Raw genomic sequence first — 16547 nt, 5'->3', positions numbered from 1 at the left:
TCAAAGGTATATAAATTATTGTTTTTTTTAAAAAAATGCTTTTCAGAAAGAATAACTTGAAAGTATTTTTAACCATATGATTTTATAACCACAAGACATCATTATTTATGCTTGCTAGGAAGCCTTAAGAAAATTTAGTGCCCTTTAAATCGGTCATGTGTAATTCAAATCACAGCTGCATCCTAAGAATAGCAATTCAGAATTTAATCCATTAGTAAAATTTAACTCTGTATTCTGTTTGAGCAAAACTTTTTTCTAAATACTATCCCAGTACTGTCAGATAGCAGGAAATTTTTAAAACACTACAAATGACAATATTAAGATGTCAGCTTATCATCATACAAGAAAGAAAATATGTAACTGACCAGGAAAATTCCCAATTGAATATTAAATGGGGTCTACATGCAAAAGACAATGACTGTTTGCCGAAATTTAAAATCTGAACTATAAAGAATATACATCCAGTACCTACATCACGACACTACCTAAAATATGTAAATATCAAGCATAAAGGTCAAAACAAAATAGTCATTTTTCAAGCAGAATATCAAATCATTATGTAGAAAGCCATACTAGGCAGGCGTTTTGTTCCCTTTGTTTGAACAGAGAACCGTACAGGTAGCACAGCTTCCAAATTGATTATTTGCTTGCCCACACTAGGAAAATGCAGCAGTAAGTAAGCAAGCACTATACAAAGTTTCCTTTTCATAATCTTGTTTTAGAGTTCCAGGTTCCTGGTAGACAACTGAGAATTAAAAAGAAACCACTCCTTTCATTCACCTGCTCTTAACTTCATTCCAACAGCCAGACCTGCAAGAACTGAAAGAACCAGTTCTACCCAGGAACTTATAAAGCATTTTTTTTTTTTTTAAATAAATGTCATGATTAATAAGGCAAGATATTTGGACCTAATTCTGGCTCTACTTACTCATACAGAAGGAAGTGAAACTGCATATGTACATACAGAAAAGAGCTGAAACTTAGTTAGGCAGACAATCCACCTTGTTCCCTCAAGTTTATGGGTTCTGATCAAGCTACATAGAAATCTTGGACAAAATGAAGCAGTGCTGTATCGAAATTTTAAATAAACCATTTCAAAATAAGGTGCAACTCTTGCATGTTTTGACTCTTCCCTTCTTACAATGCACTAGAAGTAGGGAAAAATTATCTATACATACGCACGCACACAGATGGTTTACCGAGCCATGTCTTATCACAGATCAGTCAACTTACCTTCTTATCTTCTTTTCCTTTGTGAGTTTTCTTTTTCATTTTTTTATCATCCAATTCTTGATCTGATGTGATAGCAGGATTATCTATGCCACCCTTCCATGTTTCGACAGGTGAAAGCAGTGGGTCTTCTTCACTTCCACGATGCCTTCCTTTTCTTTTAGTCTTAGAGGTGGTAAAAGCCTCGTCATCACTTGCATCCGAATGCGTTCTCCTGTAGTAAGACTTAGCTTTGCTGAACAGTGTCTTAGACTTATATTTGTACTTTGAAGGTCTTCTCTCCCCGTGACTTTTAGACATTCTGTCAGAAAACCCATTTTCTTCATCACCCTGGGCATTTATAACAATTGAATTTCGAACTTTAATAACACGATTCTGACTGTCATCGGGAACTGCATAGGTATCATCTGTAAAGCCGCCTTTATGTTTGAAAATCGTGTCAATAGGTTCAGCGTAGTTGTCAGATTGGTCTATATCTTCTGGTGGCGCTGCAGGCACCCGAGAAGGTTGTTTCCTGGGATTTTTACCAATACCTGCCTCAATTGTTTTTAGGAGATTAGGATCCAGTTTTTTCACATTTGTTCTTGGAACAAGGGGTTTCGGTTTTATTGGGGGAGGCACTTTATGGTTGCGTTCATGGTCGTGACAATTGAGAGGCGTACTGTGGATAGGATACTCATTTCCTTCCAAGTCCAGTCGGTATTTTGAACGCTCACTGGGTGTCGGGAGTAACCTCACATCATCACCAATTGGACTGTAAGGCGGTGGTCCCTCAGCATCATCCTCTGAATCTGGATAGTTATAGTCAAGGGAACTTCCTCTGGGAGATCTTGAAAAAACATCTTCACTTGTGTGTGTTGTTTCCCTTGTGCTGTCTGACATATAAGAACTTTCAATCATGTTTTTCTTCTCTAACACATCACTGAAGAACAACGTGAAGACCTCAGTTTGACGATGATACTGAGATAATGAATACAAAGCTGTAAACTTTGCAGTTATCTCTGTTGCTATGTGCTCTCCTTCAGTCATGAGTTCCTTGATTGCTTCATTCTCAAAAAAGTCTGCCTGGCTGTCTGTAACAGCCACTAACTGGACAGGAATCGTATCCTGAACTTCAGAAAGAAACGCGCGAAGCATTCCCATGGATGCCTTCCGCTTTGCGGAATAGACCAGTATATATCCGTGAACGAGTTCATCTTTCCTTACACCAATCGAGGAGTGGTACGATAATATAGTGATTTGTATGCGGCGCCTCTTTTCACCTATTATTTTATCAAGCATCAAAGAATTGTTCTGGCCAGCCTGAGCAGCACTACAGGAGTGAGAGTCAAGGAAGGGTGACAGAATGAGATCCACACTGAATGGATCACCACACATGGCACACATCACAATTCTTAAGTCAGCCTCTGACAGATCTTTAATGGTAGGAACAGGACTTACAACATCAAAGTGGTGTTTAACTGCTTCCAGTACTCCCCTCAGAGCTTGTTTTATTTGGGTCTCGTTAAATTTACGTGGATATGTACCAGCAGGCACATCTACAAAAGGACACTGCAATTTGTTAGCCAGCTGCTGTCCCTGATGTCTCAGAATAGGCAGATTCTTGCTAATACTGTCCCTCTGATTAGCCAGTATCAACGTAAATGGAAGATTAGCCATATACTTGTCTCTCCTTATCTGAGATGCTTCAGCCCTTATTTTTGCAATGCAATCCCCAATAAAATTCAGAGATTCAATGGAGTTAAACACACAGAAACAACCATGTGGTTTGAAGGTAGAGGTCCACAACTGAGTCAACAAGTATGGGGATTTTGCATCAACAGGCCTAAGATCTAATTCATATATTTTTCCATCTAATGCATATTCATCATCAGTGGATTGTGTCCGAATTTCATTTGCTAATTCTTGTGCAAGGCCATCTTTGCCCAAAATGAAAAGATTAACCTTATCTATGTTGGCACTATCGTGATATAAATTTGAACGGCCATGATCTAGCTGCAGAAGGCTGTTGGCAAGTAGCTGCTCTACTTTAATGTCCATGCAATTTTGGCCACTGAGACAAGTTTCTTTAGTTGGGTGATAAACAAATCCTATGTGTTTAAGCAGAAGAGATTCTCTGTCAGGTGCAAGTTTCTGTAAAGCTTTGTATCTAGGCTCTTCACTCAAAACTGCATGAATTTCACTCATTTTATCTGAACTTGGCGTTGCATTAAGATCCAGGTCATAAAACAGCTCTGAATGTTCAAAAAGCATTTCCTGAAACTCTTCTTTGGCTTTTTCAACAATCTCCCTCTGATGCCTACCATACACTTCCTTGCTATCTGCATCAGTGATGTATTTGAATGCCTCGTCCTCCATTACAAAACATATAACTTCTTCCCATGGCTGTCCAGGTGAAATGAACTGGATTTTCTCAAGAGTTTTTTTGAATTTCTCCTTCATTTCCACCCTCCTTTTTTCAGATATAAGATGCTGCACATGGTTTTGATAAACCTTTTCTGCCTCTAGAGTAGTGAGAAGATCAAATGGAATCCTTCTGTCATTCACTTTGTCTATATGGTCAGTTTCATCCCAAGGTGTTTTTTCAAGCACTACAAAACAGGAGTGGAAATCAGGCCTTTTCTCTATTAACTTCAAGGCTTCTGACCAGCTCAAATGTTCAATCTCATCAAGATTTGACAGAAGAGTATTAAGAGCTCTTGGCAATGCATTAATATATTCTTCTTTTCTTTTTCTAATATGCTCCTGTTTAAGCTGCTCTATGTGTTTTGAAAATGTATTTTTGGCCTTTTTTGTTCCTTCCAAATTTATGTACTCTTCATAATCAGGGTGGTTTTTCAGTTTATTACTAACAGTTTTCCAAGTGGCATGATAGTCTCTCACAGTTTGGACAAGTTTTTCAAACTTGTCTGTTGCTGTAACAACTAGCTGTCTTTGTGTTTTATAGGCATCCAAATAGGGGATGATTTTAGGTTTACCACGAGTTTTATCCATCATTTGTACCAGTGCAGTAAAACAAGTTTCAACGTTGACATTGAATCTTGCTGATGTTTCCACTACCACAAGGTTTTTCTTATTCGAAGCAAACGCCTGAACTTCTCGCAGATAGTGATCCACACATTCATCACATTTTGTTGCTGCTATTATTATAGGTTTCTTAGACTTTGATAGCTGAATGTAGAGATTATTCACAAATTTCAGTTGATCATCGAACTTCCTATTGCATCCTTGGCTTACATCAATGCACAGTAAAAAACCATCTATGCTTAATTTCCCTTCAGGCATTTGTTTTTGCTCAAAGTCTTGCTCCAAGCCCAGCTGATCTGTGCAAATGTACATTAGTTTTTCTGCTGACTGCAGTTTGGAGGCAGCTGCACGTTTTATATAGGGTTGTAAGTTCGTACTCCGATGAGGCAAGAAAGTCTGATCATCAATGAACTCAGTCTGTTCAATAACATGAATTCGGCACTCAATTCCATCCTCACCGCTTTGTGTTACGTCACCCCAGTACAAAAAGTGATCATTGTTAACAACTCTTCCTCCAAAGTCAATTGTGCTAAGCACAGAGGTATGCTCAGGATAGTATTCATCTGCTTTTGAGCGAACGAATCTATTGCACAAACACGATTTTCCAACTCCACAGTTACCTTTATCCTTTTCAGTTCCAGACAGTCCAACAACACTAACAGCATAAGATGGGGGACGTGGCTCTTTGTTTTTTGCCATCATAACTTTCCTCTCATCCTTCTGCAATTATCAAGGTAACTGTATGTGGTTTTCATTCTGGAAATGTTCCTACAAGTTTGAAATTGTATATCCAGGGTTTCAGAAAGAGCTTTCAGTTGTTCTTGCTTCAGCTCGTCATTGAGAGAACTTCAAATACTCAGGACAAGGAAGATCATCTTCCTAAAGAAAAAAAAAGAGGAGAAAAGTTAAAGGCTGAAGGTATTTCCCTTCTATAATTCATAAGAGAAAAAAAAAATAAAGCACTGTTACCTGCTTACTCTGAAATTGTTTTCTCTGTATATGAAAATTCCACAACTAATTTAAATGTGACCTTGAACTCAGCATTAACTCACATTAACGTTTTTATATCATAGATTTAAAAGTAAACAGTTTTTAGACATAGATCAATAACAGTTCATCTGTTTGGATAGGTGATCAGCATACATCTGAGAAGTACAAATTACTGTTTTCTTTCCTAACTTAGGAGCACCAGAAAGCATTTCTTCTTTTTTCAGAATTCATCTAATTACTTGGGATGAGAGGCAAGTGAAATTTTACAGTAGCTGGTTCTCACCAAGTATAAATACAATATAAATACAACTCTAAACCAAACCAAATATTCACGTTCATACTTCCACTGGATAGCAGGCTTACCTGCATGAATCACGTTACTTTTGTGTGCATTTAAAGGTTTGGTTTGAGGTTTCAGTAAAGAAATGTTTAAAATAAGCTGTAAAACCAGGAAGTTGACAATGGGACTCAGCGGGTAGCTATTCTGCAAAAGTAAACTACTTCATTTGTATACCAAGAGTAAATTGTTTTTAAGGAAAAGTTTCTAACCTGAATTGTACTAAGTACGAACATTGGTATACACATACTAATACAGAAAAACAAAGACTTAACTCTGAGGTTTTTAAAATTACAAGTCACTCAGTCCTCCTGTCTCTAGCAAAAACAAAAATGTAGAATAGTTGTTAAAAGAAACTCTACCTACACACAAACTTCCACAAAATTATTACAAGGTTCCAGCAGTTTGATTGAAGCTGACATCTGCTGTAACAAGTACCATTCATCTTTTAATCAGAAGATACTGTTTGCATACATTTGCAGTATGCAAATGGAAAGACATTTACTATTTTAGAAACGATTGCACTACACGCAAAACATAAAAAATGAATAGCTGAATGGCCAGACCCAGCAGACTATGATTAGGACCACTAACTGGAGGTGTACACATGGGGTTAATATTCAGTGCAATACTGTTCAACATCTTCCTTTATGACTTGGATGATGGGGCGGAGTGCACGCTCAGCAAGTTTGCCGATGACGCAGCTGGGAGGATTGGCTGATACACCAGAGGGCTGCGCTGCCTTCCACAGGGACCTCAATAAGGTGCAGGGAAGGGCTGACAGAACTTCGTGCAGTTCTAGAAGGAGAAGTGCAGGTGACTGAGCACTGGAACAGGCTGCTCAGAGAGAATGCTGAGCCTCCCTCACTGGAGATATTCAGAAGCCATCTGCACTCGATCCTGGGCAACTCACTCTGGGTCTTCCTGCTTCAGCAGGGGCACTGCTGAATATATGTTGATAATACTACTTTTCTCATTCTTATCAACAATTTGTTGAGAGTGGTACTGTAGTACCTTTCTTCGGTAAAAAAAAAAGTCCTGTGTGGAGCCATGAGCTGGACTCGATCCTGGTGGGTCCTTTCCAACTCATGGTATTCCATGATCTGTCACCCAAAAGGTTCTCAAAATCTACCTCAATACTGAGTCACAAACATTAAAACATACCTGAGCTTGATGGCATGCAGTAATAAGAGAAATATTTGTATCACGCTGTAATAGAAAGTGGACTTTCAATATCTTGGCTATAAAGAATCAATGCCTGGTCAACAGTTTTCCAACTTCCAGCCTAACACCCACAAATAGAAATCTGAACTTCTGATCAAAAGCATAGTCTTTATGTAACAAACACTGTAATAAAGTTCATTGACCACAATATACAAATAAATATATGCAAAAAAAAAAAAAAAAGCTTTCAGGTATGGAAACAGTGAAGAAAAACACCTTTTTAACTATTTACTTTAAACGAAGCATGAATTTCATTGCAAAATGAAAGGGAAAATACATTTTTTTATACTGAATAGTTTTCATATCGCAAGAACTGAAACATGATGCTTTTTAGTAATTTGTTTGTTTTAAATCCATTTACACAAAGACATGCAGAAAGAACTTATTTTAGACTGTTTAGGTTTTTTTTTACTTCTCCCAGTGTATTTTTATATCCGTAAAACAGAGAATTCAGAGCTAATAGAAGATGGCTCTGGAAACAAAAATACTTAGTAAAAGCCGTGTTTATATTACTACAAATAAACCCAGTGTTTTGTTTCCAAAGCAAAGCTCATCATAGTAGCATCATTCAATCTATTAGAATGAGAAGTTCAGTCACCATTTGTGCTATAAAATGTTTTCCATTTACCACAGCACAATACAGATTTGATGTGGACTAAACTAGAACACAAAAATCTTCATTCAGAGGATTATTTCATTTAATCAGGAAGACACTGTCTATTTGCAACTAGTTTACAAGAAGCAATCAATACTTTCAGATACCCTACATCCTCACATAGCAAAGGTTCTTCCTTCTCTAGCAATAAATGTTTTAACCAATCAATACATTTTTTAAGAGACAAAGTAAAAAGAGTAAGGTGAAACGGGACACTTACAATGCAAAAACAAACACTCTACCCTCTCATAGAATTTCTAACATGGAAGATTCTCAAAACAGTGGAAGCTGAATCACTTAAGATATTTAAAACTAGCTCTTCTAAAAAAATAATACTTTATTTTGCACTGACAAAGCAAAGTCATAGAATGAGATCTATTTTAATTAAGTAATAAACTTGATAAAAATCTAACATTATAATCACTTCATATTTAATATGTAATCATTATTGAATTGCTGCCTAAATGGAAGATTCTTCTTTTTGGTAGACTACTAATTTAAATGCACTGTACAATTTTGAAACATACACACAGGAAATGCACAATAAGGTACTTTCATTACATTACTTCAATCTTTCAATCTGACTAATCCAGTATAACAAAATAAAAATACTCTGAGTCCCCTCCCCCCAACTTTTTTCCTTGTTACAGATTCAAAGGAGGGGCTGTTTGTTTTCTCCAAGTTACTTCAGTCTTTGAATTGAAAATAATAGAGCACTTCTACATGTAGAAGGATTTTGACCAACTATAGAACAAAGTGTATGACTTCACTGCAGGAAGAATCTGACCTTCGACAATCTTGCCATAGGATCTCACCTCTACAGGCTTTTAGATTTCCCAGTGTAGTTTTAAGAAAATACAGCATATCACCTGGTATTTATTCACCCACCCTCCCCCTTAAACGTAAGATTATGAAGACCTAAAGCCCAAACTTACCCTTAGGAAAACAAGGTGCAAAGCAAGATGATTATCCTGCTGTGATCTTTCTGCAGTGATGTCACACATTTAAACTGTGTCCTTCAGTAAGTCCTTCCCTGAGGGATCTGAAAACAAAAGTAAGATTCATTAGCAATTTCAAAATAATGAAAGCAGGAGCAGCAATCAGAAAAGGTACAACTCTTAACCTGTGCATGAGAATTGTTTCCCTCATTTTAAAACTATAAACTTAATTCAGAAGTCAGAGCCCAAGCTGGATCTTCCTCTAAACCCAGAGGGTTTAAATTCTCTAAACACAGCTATTAATACTTGGAACACACAGAGCACATAACTCTTCCTAAGGACCTGTGATTTCAGAAGTTCAGCTTGATATTTTAACAACTCCTAGGCTGCAGAAGCCTCTTCTGAAAAGTGAATACAGTGTCTCAGATAACACACAAAATATGAGATACAAAAATCACTAATTACTGACAGAATTTGGAACTCTTAAAATATCTCAAATATAGTTTTGCAAGATTAAGTCAGTACAGCCAGTAACTGCAGAATACATAAAATGAATGTATGCCCCAAGATATGTATCTAAGTTTTATTACTAAAAAAATTACTGAGTATCTCAAAACCCTTTTACCTGAAAAAAAAAAAAAAAGCATTTCTAATGCTAATGATCTCATCGACTGCGACAAATCAGAAATTGAAAACATAACTTTACTGGAATATGTTGTATTCTCAACTAGGATACTAATTTATTAGTATAACCCTGGTATGCATAGATTTTACTGCATGGCTGCTGCTATAAAGTAAGCAAAACTGGGTCTCTTCCATGGAACTTCTTCAGTTTGCAACCACACAAAACCAGACTGAGTGCTGGGTCAGTGCTGCACATAATATCATAAAGAAAAGGAAAGAAACTTGAGGCACTTGGACTGGAGCATGATTTACACCACTTTTAACTAAGGAAAGCAGTCACTTTTAAATGAGATGCAGCACCATGCTGGAAATGTGCTAAACGTAACATCAGGAAAGTATGGCAAAGCTTTTTCTTGTTTAATTTTTTGGGTGTTCATTACAATTACATTCTTCAGAATTCTACTTTGCTTTGGAAATAATATAGGTAATGGAAAAAATTTAAGCTTTAGTAATCCTTTTGGACAAAGCAAGTGATAAGCAGGATACCAACGCCACGTCGGTCCTGTAGCTCTCAGCTCCTGGTACCAGACATCACAGTGCCTATCTAGCACGCTAGCAGTCCTGCGCTAAGCCTGGCCCTGCTATAAGGCTAGCCTCCATCACGCCTAAGAGAAGAGAGGAGTCAAGCCACGTCTCTGCCCTGCCCTGCCCTCCCAGCTGTGTGTGGCACTGCCCTGCACCCACAGGAGCCAGGAACAGCGGAGGGGCTGCCTGGGCACCTGGCGGAGCTGTCGGGCTGCCAGAGGGAGAAGTGTGGGGAGAAGTGTCCCTGTCTGCATGCAGGCAGCTGGGGGCACCAGCCCCGGTGGGCACCGCACGCTCTGCCATAGGAGAAAGCTCTTTAAAAACAGGCCCCACGTGACCTGCTACAGTCACTGGTGCCATTGATTTTCTATTAAGTCTCTCAAAGTCTTTTGAGCAGAATTCTAAACTTTAGCACAGGATATCATATTATCAGCAGCTAATAAATACTAAAATACCATCACCTATCACAATTCAGTGATTGCAGCTGCACAGGAAGCTGCAGATGGGTCCATAGGCAAGGAAATCACTTACACGCAAATACTTGGACTACTTCTGAATACCTTCTGAAATTGTTCGCTGAACCTAAAAATGTTTACCGTCTGCAGACCTAATACCAAAGCACAAACGTTGTGGCAGGAGAACTGCTCATGCCCACAGCAAACCAAGCAGCTGAAAACAACACTGACAGGGGAAGGAAAAAGTGGTTCCCTGCAATCTTCCAACTCACTAATTTTGAGTAGAGGCAACAGTTAGGGACCACTACTTTTCAGGGTTAGTTTCAATCATCACAGTTCTGTGATAGTGTTTGTAAATTAGGTTGCCAAGCAGAAAATAACAAAAAAGCATACATGAAGAGAAGGGCCATCCCAGCCTAGTCTGCTTTGCAGGATGTGTGAATACACTGAGAGAAAATTACTGCAAACTCCACTGTGGATCACAAAGTCAATTCAAACACATTAAATGTCACGGAAATAGCCTGCAGGATCAGTTTTGAATGCATACCACTTTCAAATACTAAGGACCACGTCTTCAAGGAAGCTACAGGTTTAGATTCAGGTTACTACTGACAAACTTTTCATACCGATGCAGCCCTCGTTTTACACTTTGAGAAACGAAATTTAGGATTAGAAAATATTTAGTAGGGTATCCGAACTCCCAAGACCTACCAGCCCACCAGTAATCATAGCTCTACCCAAAACACAGCAGAACAACAATTCAACTAGTGGCACTTAAAGAGCTAATAACAATGTTGATGTAGCTTAAGGTAGCTGTGTTACTTCAGATTCAGTATTTTCCTCCAAGTATCTTTTTTTACTCTAACAAGCATAAAAGAACATCTACAAAACAATAACAATCCTTTTTACAAACTAAATCAGGTCCAGAGTACACCAATATGATCTCACCAACAATCATAGTTCACCAAAGTCTGTTGAGGCCCTGATCTCTCACCATGCCCCGTTATCTTCACTACCAGGCCAGTAGTTGTGCTCTCACAAGTACCAGTAATCTTAACTAATTAACTGTACATGAAATCTGATTTAAAAATAAGGGTAAAGTCAATGTTCCTTGGTAAAATTCTGCAAGTACCAGTCCAAAAAAAAAAAATCAGACTGCACATCAGGAAATAAGCTCAAGCAATTAACGGCACGGTAACAAGGGATGACCTGAAGTGTCTTCAGTAGCGCCACAGACTGACAAAGGAACAGAGTTTTAACAGCAGGGTGATTGGTCCTGCTAGGTAAGTGGAAGATGAGAATGGATTACCCCAACTGGTCTGGTATTCATCTCAGACTTGGTTACCATGACATTCACCTGCCATCCTTAAAGAAGTCAGGTACTAGATACTCCTTTGTATACAAAAGGAAAGTAATCAGTTTATAAAAGAGAAAAACTGACTGTTCAACTTCATATTAAAAAGTCAATGCAAAACTGGGTTTAAAAACAGAAGTTCAAAGATCTTACCACGTTTAATAAATTTCTCCTATTAATAACAATACTTTGAAGACCTCTGGTGTATTACCCAGAATTAAATCAAGGCTTTTATTTCTAAATTCAAAAGAGAACGGCACTCCTCAGCTGGAATCCAATATTCCAGGGGCACCTATTAGCATTGCTGCTGTTAGAAAAAAAAAAAAAAAAAACACAAAACAAACTGCACAAATTAGATCAAGGTAAAATACACAGGTAAACTTCAGAAGCTCAAATAATCATCACTGCACAAGTCTGAACTTAGGCCTCTCAAGTGACTTATCTACAGATTTCTGAATATCTGAGAGCATTCAATGCAGGTTCAAAGCTTTCAACAGCAAAGTAAATAGTACAAGTTTACAGAAAAAATAGACTCATAATCCTTTTTCCACGGGAAAAGCTACTGAAGACACACACAGTGTTCACAGCGGTTTCTCTGTAAATAACCTGATCAGGTAGCCTGCACTAAGTTATTCAGGAAGAACACAAAAGCACTAAAGGAAGAAATCTTACAAAGGGAATCCAAGACAGAACTGATAGAAAAAGAAAGAAAATGAGACATATGAGGAAGGACGGAAAAAGATAAGCAGAGAAATGGGGCTAAAATCCATCTGTTGCAAAGAGGAGTTAAAATCTTGGCAGAGGTCAGCTTGATAAAATTTCACTGATCCACATATCTGGATCATTTTGTGTTATTTTGCTTAATGGGGAACCGCTGTACAGAATCTAGGTACCGACACCCTTAGTTTGGAAACTTCATTCAAACAGGAACTTGGTGTTTGACCTTGTACAAGTCAGATGCCTAAGTCCTACCTATGCAATATGAGGACTCTTCTGTTTTAAGTTGTTCATGAAATGAGCAAATAAAAAGCCATGTGCAAGTAGAAAATAATATTTTGCCTAATAATTAGCTAACTTACATGAGCTAATACTACAATGTAAAAACCGTACACATTTCTAAAGCTGTGCATGTAGGCATTATTTTCACTTTTTTAAAAATGCAAACATTCCTCTGCAGTGCTAGTGTGTCAGCTGACAGAGCATTGCAAGAACGTGTGGGAACCGTAACTGAAAACCAAAGAAACAACTCTAATTTGCCATAAAATGCAATGTGCAGAAATAGCCACCAACTGATTAATTCAGTTTCTGGTAGGTGTTAATGATTTTAAAAAGCACAGTTAATACCTGAATTCAAAATAACTTCACTGCAATTCCTTCAGTTTTTCCTTCCAGAAATGTTGAGCTCAATTTTCTTTAAATATCCCACTAAAATCCAGATTTAAGGAAGTGATGACAAGGTTCAAACAATAATCAGTAAAATTAATACCCTTACTATTTTTTTTTTAAATCCAATGGAAAAATAACAATATTCCACCTCAGTTACACTGACTTCTAGCCTAGGAATTCTCAGAGAAAAAAAACAAAAGTACTGTGCCTCCTTTAAGTTATTATTAACACAGAAACAAGGAAAAAGTCTTGGCAGTGCTCACACGCAATTCTCAGTGTTGTTGGAACTACCTGAAACTAAACTTTTTCTTTTTTCTTCTAAGCGTGGCTAAACGCTTTCAAAACAACGGGAATCTTAGGTCAAATAATGCGTTGCTGACTTTAACCGTGCATTTAAAATGGCCAGCCAAATGAAGTGAGCCTGCCCGGGCTTGGTGCGCCTATCCCAGGATAGCCATGCCTACAAAGCCCCCTAGCGGCCGTGCGGCTCCGGCAAGCCCCAGGAGTTCTCGCCAGCACGGGAAACTCTTCCCGACCAACGCAGGCTCCCCTGAGCAGCAGCAGCCTTTCATTACCACGCAGTAAGCACACACAGCTCAGGTTTTACTCTCGTAGGTACGTCATTTATGGATGTAATGCTTTCAGTCTGCGAGCCAACGTGACTCTGCCAGCAGTACCTAATACCGAACATTTGGCTTCGCAAACTTCCATTCTTTCAGTAAAGGTCAGACAGTATCATCCCTGAAGCATGCCTGACATGCGTAATTTTAAGGACACGCCACATGTTAGCCTACCAAAAACAATGATGTGGAGTGTTTTAAAGTTTTATGCAAATTATTCTCGAAGGATGCCAGCACATGGGATTTATCTTCTGTCTTTAAGGTTCTGTCAATCTCCCTCTATAAAGATATTAAATCTTTATCAAACAAAAGTAGAATTAGTTTTGCACCATCTACTCAAATAACATTTCCCAAACTTATACAGAACAATCTGTTATTATGATCTGCACATTTCTTTCCTACAAAGTTTGAACAAGGAAAAGCACCTATAGCTTCAGGAAAACACATTTTATCTTGAACCTCAAAAATGTGCAGCATTTGATTGCTAGTGCTAAATATAGGATTTTAAAAACAATTCCGTCTGAGCATGAGGTATTTAATTGGATTATGTTACACATGCAATGCCTTACCTAAAATAAAGTCCAATATCGGTAAGCAGCAGGCATTTGGTTGCAATTATTTTTATTTTGAGGGGTGGGGGGAGTGCGACGACACAACACTGGCAGCCACTTCCTATGGGGATACTTTAAAAAAAAAAAAAGCATACTATTTAAGTTCAGTATTTTCCAAGTTTTAAAATAACTTGTTACAAAATACACCAAGCTAGTGATAATGTAACAAATGCTTGAACAATTTCTGCTACTGTAAGTGCCATAGACCCTTTAAAAAAAACAAAACTACTATCTTACTATATTGACATCATGCTTTCAGAGCTCTAGTAACACTGAGTTCCAGTAGAATACTATAAAAAAATTGTAGCACTTCTTGAAAATAATTTTCAAAGAAGGAACAAAAGAAGGTAAACCCTCATAAAAACACACCTGGATGACTATTTGCAACACCCTAGTTTTACATACATACTGCAAGTTTGAAATACGTGTTTTTTTTTTCCTGAGAAAACATGTAACTCTGGTCACTGATGTCACTGCTGAAAACAGCTATCATACTGAAGAACCTCAGGAAGGTAAGACAGCACAGAAAAATGCAGCCTACTAATTCCTCATTCACTTATGAACTAAGTGTACAAGTATCTATGCTGTAACTGGCTCCAATGCACAGGTTTAAAATGGACGTTCAATTGACCAGCAAATGCAGTTATCTCTTTACTGCCTTTACTCTGCAGTGTAGAGTTTTTAAATTTCTGTCAAAGATCTTGATTAAGAAAAAAAGAAATCCTCCACTTATCCGCATGACACTGAACTAAAGAATACACATATACCCCCACAGGCCTATTTTGGTCTAGATTTAAAACGTTCCCCTCCTACTTATTAAGGAAATATTCCACGCTGCTATCAAAAGCGATACAGGAGAGGGCAAAAGGGGGCTACAGAGCCAGGGTGGGGTGGATTCTGGGGTGGGAAGGTGACGAGTATGTCCTCCTTCTCTGAACAAACAGTCTATTTTCAAGGAAAATAGTGCTTTATACTCCTTACGTCCTATATTTTCAACACTATGGCGTTCTATCTGTGGTGCTTTCCTTGGGTGGAGAGAGTCTAAAGGTTATGCTGGTTGAAGCGATTCAAAACGCGTGAGAGCTGCAACACTGCAACTGGCTACCCTATTTCAAAGGCTTACAATCCACCTGGTGGAAAAACAGAAACGCACACACATCATTAGCCGAGCGAAGTTTTCTTAAATTTAGCGTCGAGCGATATCTGAAGGTGAAAGGAAGGAGGAGGAGAACTGACAACTGTTCAGATTCACTGGAGAAGCAGGAGCAGCGAGTAGAAGGGGGCGGCGAGGAGGGAAAGAAGTACGGAGAAAGGAGAAAAGGGGGGGGGGAGGAGGAGACGGGCAGCGGGAATGGGAGAGGGGAGGAAGCCGGAGGAGTAGGGGAAGGAGGGAATGAGGAAGGAAGAGGAGAGGAGCGGGGAGCTCCCTTCCTGCCTCCCTCCCTCCCTCCCCGGGGAGCCGCGGCCAGCTGGCAGCCGCGCACGGCAGGCTCGGACCCTCCCACGGCCCAGGCCTCCAGCACCTGGCCGGGGCCGGCCGCCCCGCTCCCTGCCCTGCCCTGCCCTGCGCGCTCCCCGCTCGGCCGGGCCTCGGCCGCAGCCCGCAGCCCGCAGCCCCTCCGCGCCGGGCCGGGCCGGGCCGTGCCGCCCCCTTCCCCCGCTGCCGGCTTGGGGCCGCCGGCCCCTGCCCTCACCTCTGGCCGCCGGGATCCGGCTCCTCCGCGGCGGCGGCGGCGGCGGCAGCATGCCCGGGACGCTCTCTCCACGCCGGCGGCTCCCCCAGCCCCGGCCCCGGCCCCGGCCCCGTCCCCGCGGGGCTGAGCTCGGCTCCGCTCCCCGGCCCGCCGCCGCAGCCCGCAGCCCCCGTCCCGCCTCCCCGCTGCTCCCTTCCCCGGCGCCCTACGGCTCAGTAATGGCGGCCGCCGAAGCCTCCCCGGCTGCCGGCTGCCTGACGGCGCCTCTCGCTCCCCCTAACTTTACCTCAGCAGCTTCCCTTCCCTTCCCTTCCCTCCCCTCCCCCCTCCCCTCTCCTCTCCCCTCCCGCCCGCCGCCGCCGCGGCTTCAGCGCGCGCGCTCCCGCCCGCCCGCCCGGCCAGCTGCGCGTGCGCGGGGCAGCGCCTCTTCCTGCTGCCGCTGGAGGCACCGGGAAGCCGGCCGCGCGCCCGACGCTCCCCCCCCTTACGCCTCCCCTTCCCTCCCCGTGCGGGCACGCGCGCCGGGCGGCCCCGCTCCTGGTGCCGGCGGCCGCATGGGTGGCGTGGGGAGGGAACGGGGCTCCGGGGGTCGCGGGTTCTAGTCCCGCCGCCGCCCGCGCTGCTAGGCCGAGGCGCCGCGGAGGCGCGTACGGGCTTGTGGCCGCCCCGAAGCGTGCCCGCAGCAAGCCCCAGCGATGGGGGCAGAGCGACGGAGTTTGAAATATCCCCGAAGGGGCCGGGGCCGGCCCCAGTCCTCCGCTGCCCGGTGGGGAGGAGACGAGCACGCCAAAGGGCCCCGCTGCCAGCCTTGCGTCCC

The 16547-nt window shown here is 41.1% G+C and overlaps 1 protein-coding gene across 3 annotated transcripts in view; it reads right to left on the bottom strand.

Annotated features, from left to right (window-relative positions):
* ARHGAP5 (Rho GTPase activating protein 5) overlaps positions 1-16053 on the bottom strand; it is a 44114-nt gene extending 28061 nt beyond the window's left edge. For 2 of the 3 annotated variants that reach the window (XM_027457704.3, XM_027457706.3), the window contains exons 1-4: positions 15731-16053; positions 13995-14108; positions 8399-8505; positions 1234-5136 (exon numbers count right to left, since the gene is read on the bottom strand). In XM_027457704.3, the coding sequence (XP_027313505.2) occupies positions 1234-4959 (3726 nt within the window). In that variant the 5' untranslated portion in view covers positions 4960-5136; positions 8399-8505; positions 13995-14108; positions 15731-16053. The remainder of the gene's footprint in view (positions 1-1233; positions 5137-8398; positions 8506-13994; positions 14109-15730) is intronic. The other variant, XM_027457705.3, reaches the window with a different exon arrangement.
* Positions 16054-16547: the final 494 nt, after the last annotated feature.

Source organism: Anas platyrhynchos, chromosome 5, assembly GCF_047663525.1.
Source record: "Anas platyrhynchos isolate ZD024472 breed Pekin duck chromosome 5, IASCAAS_PekinDuck_T2T, whole genome shotgun sequence".
NCBI lineage: Eukaryota > Metazoa > Chordata > Aves > Anseriformes > Anatidae > Anas > Anas platyrhynchos.
This window is presented reverse-complemented; position numbering and strand designations above follow the sequence as displayed.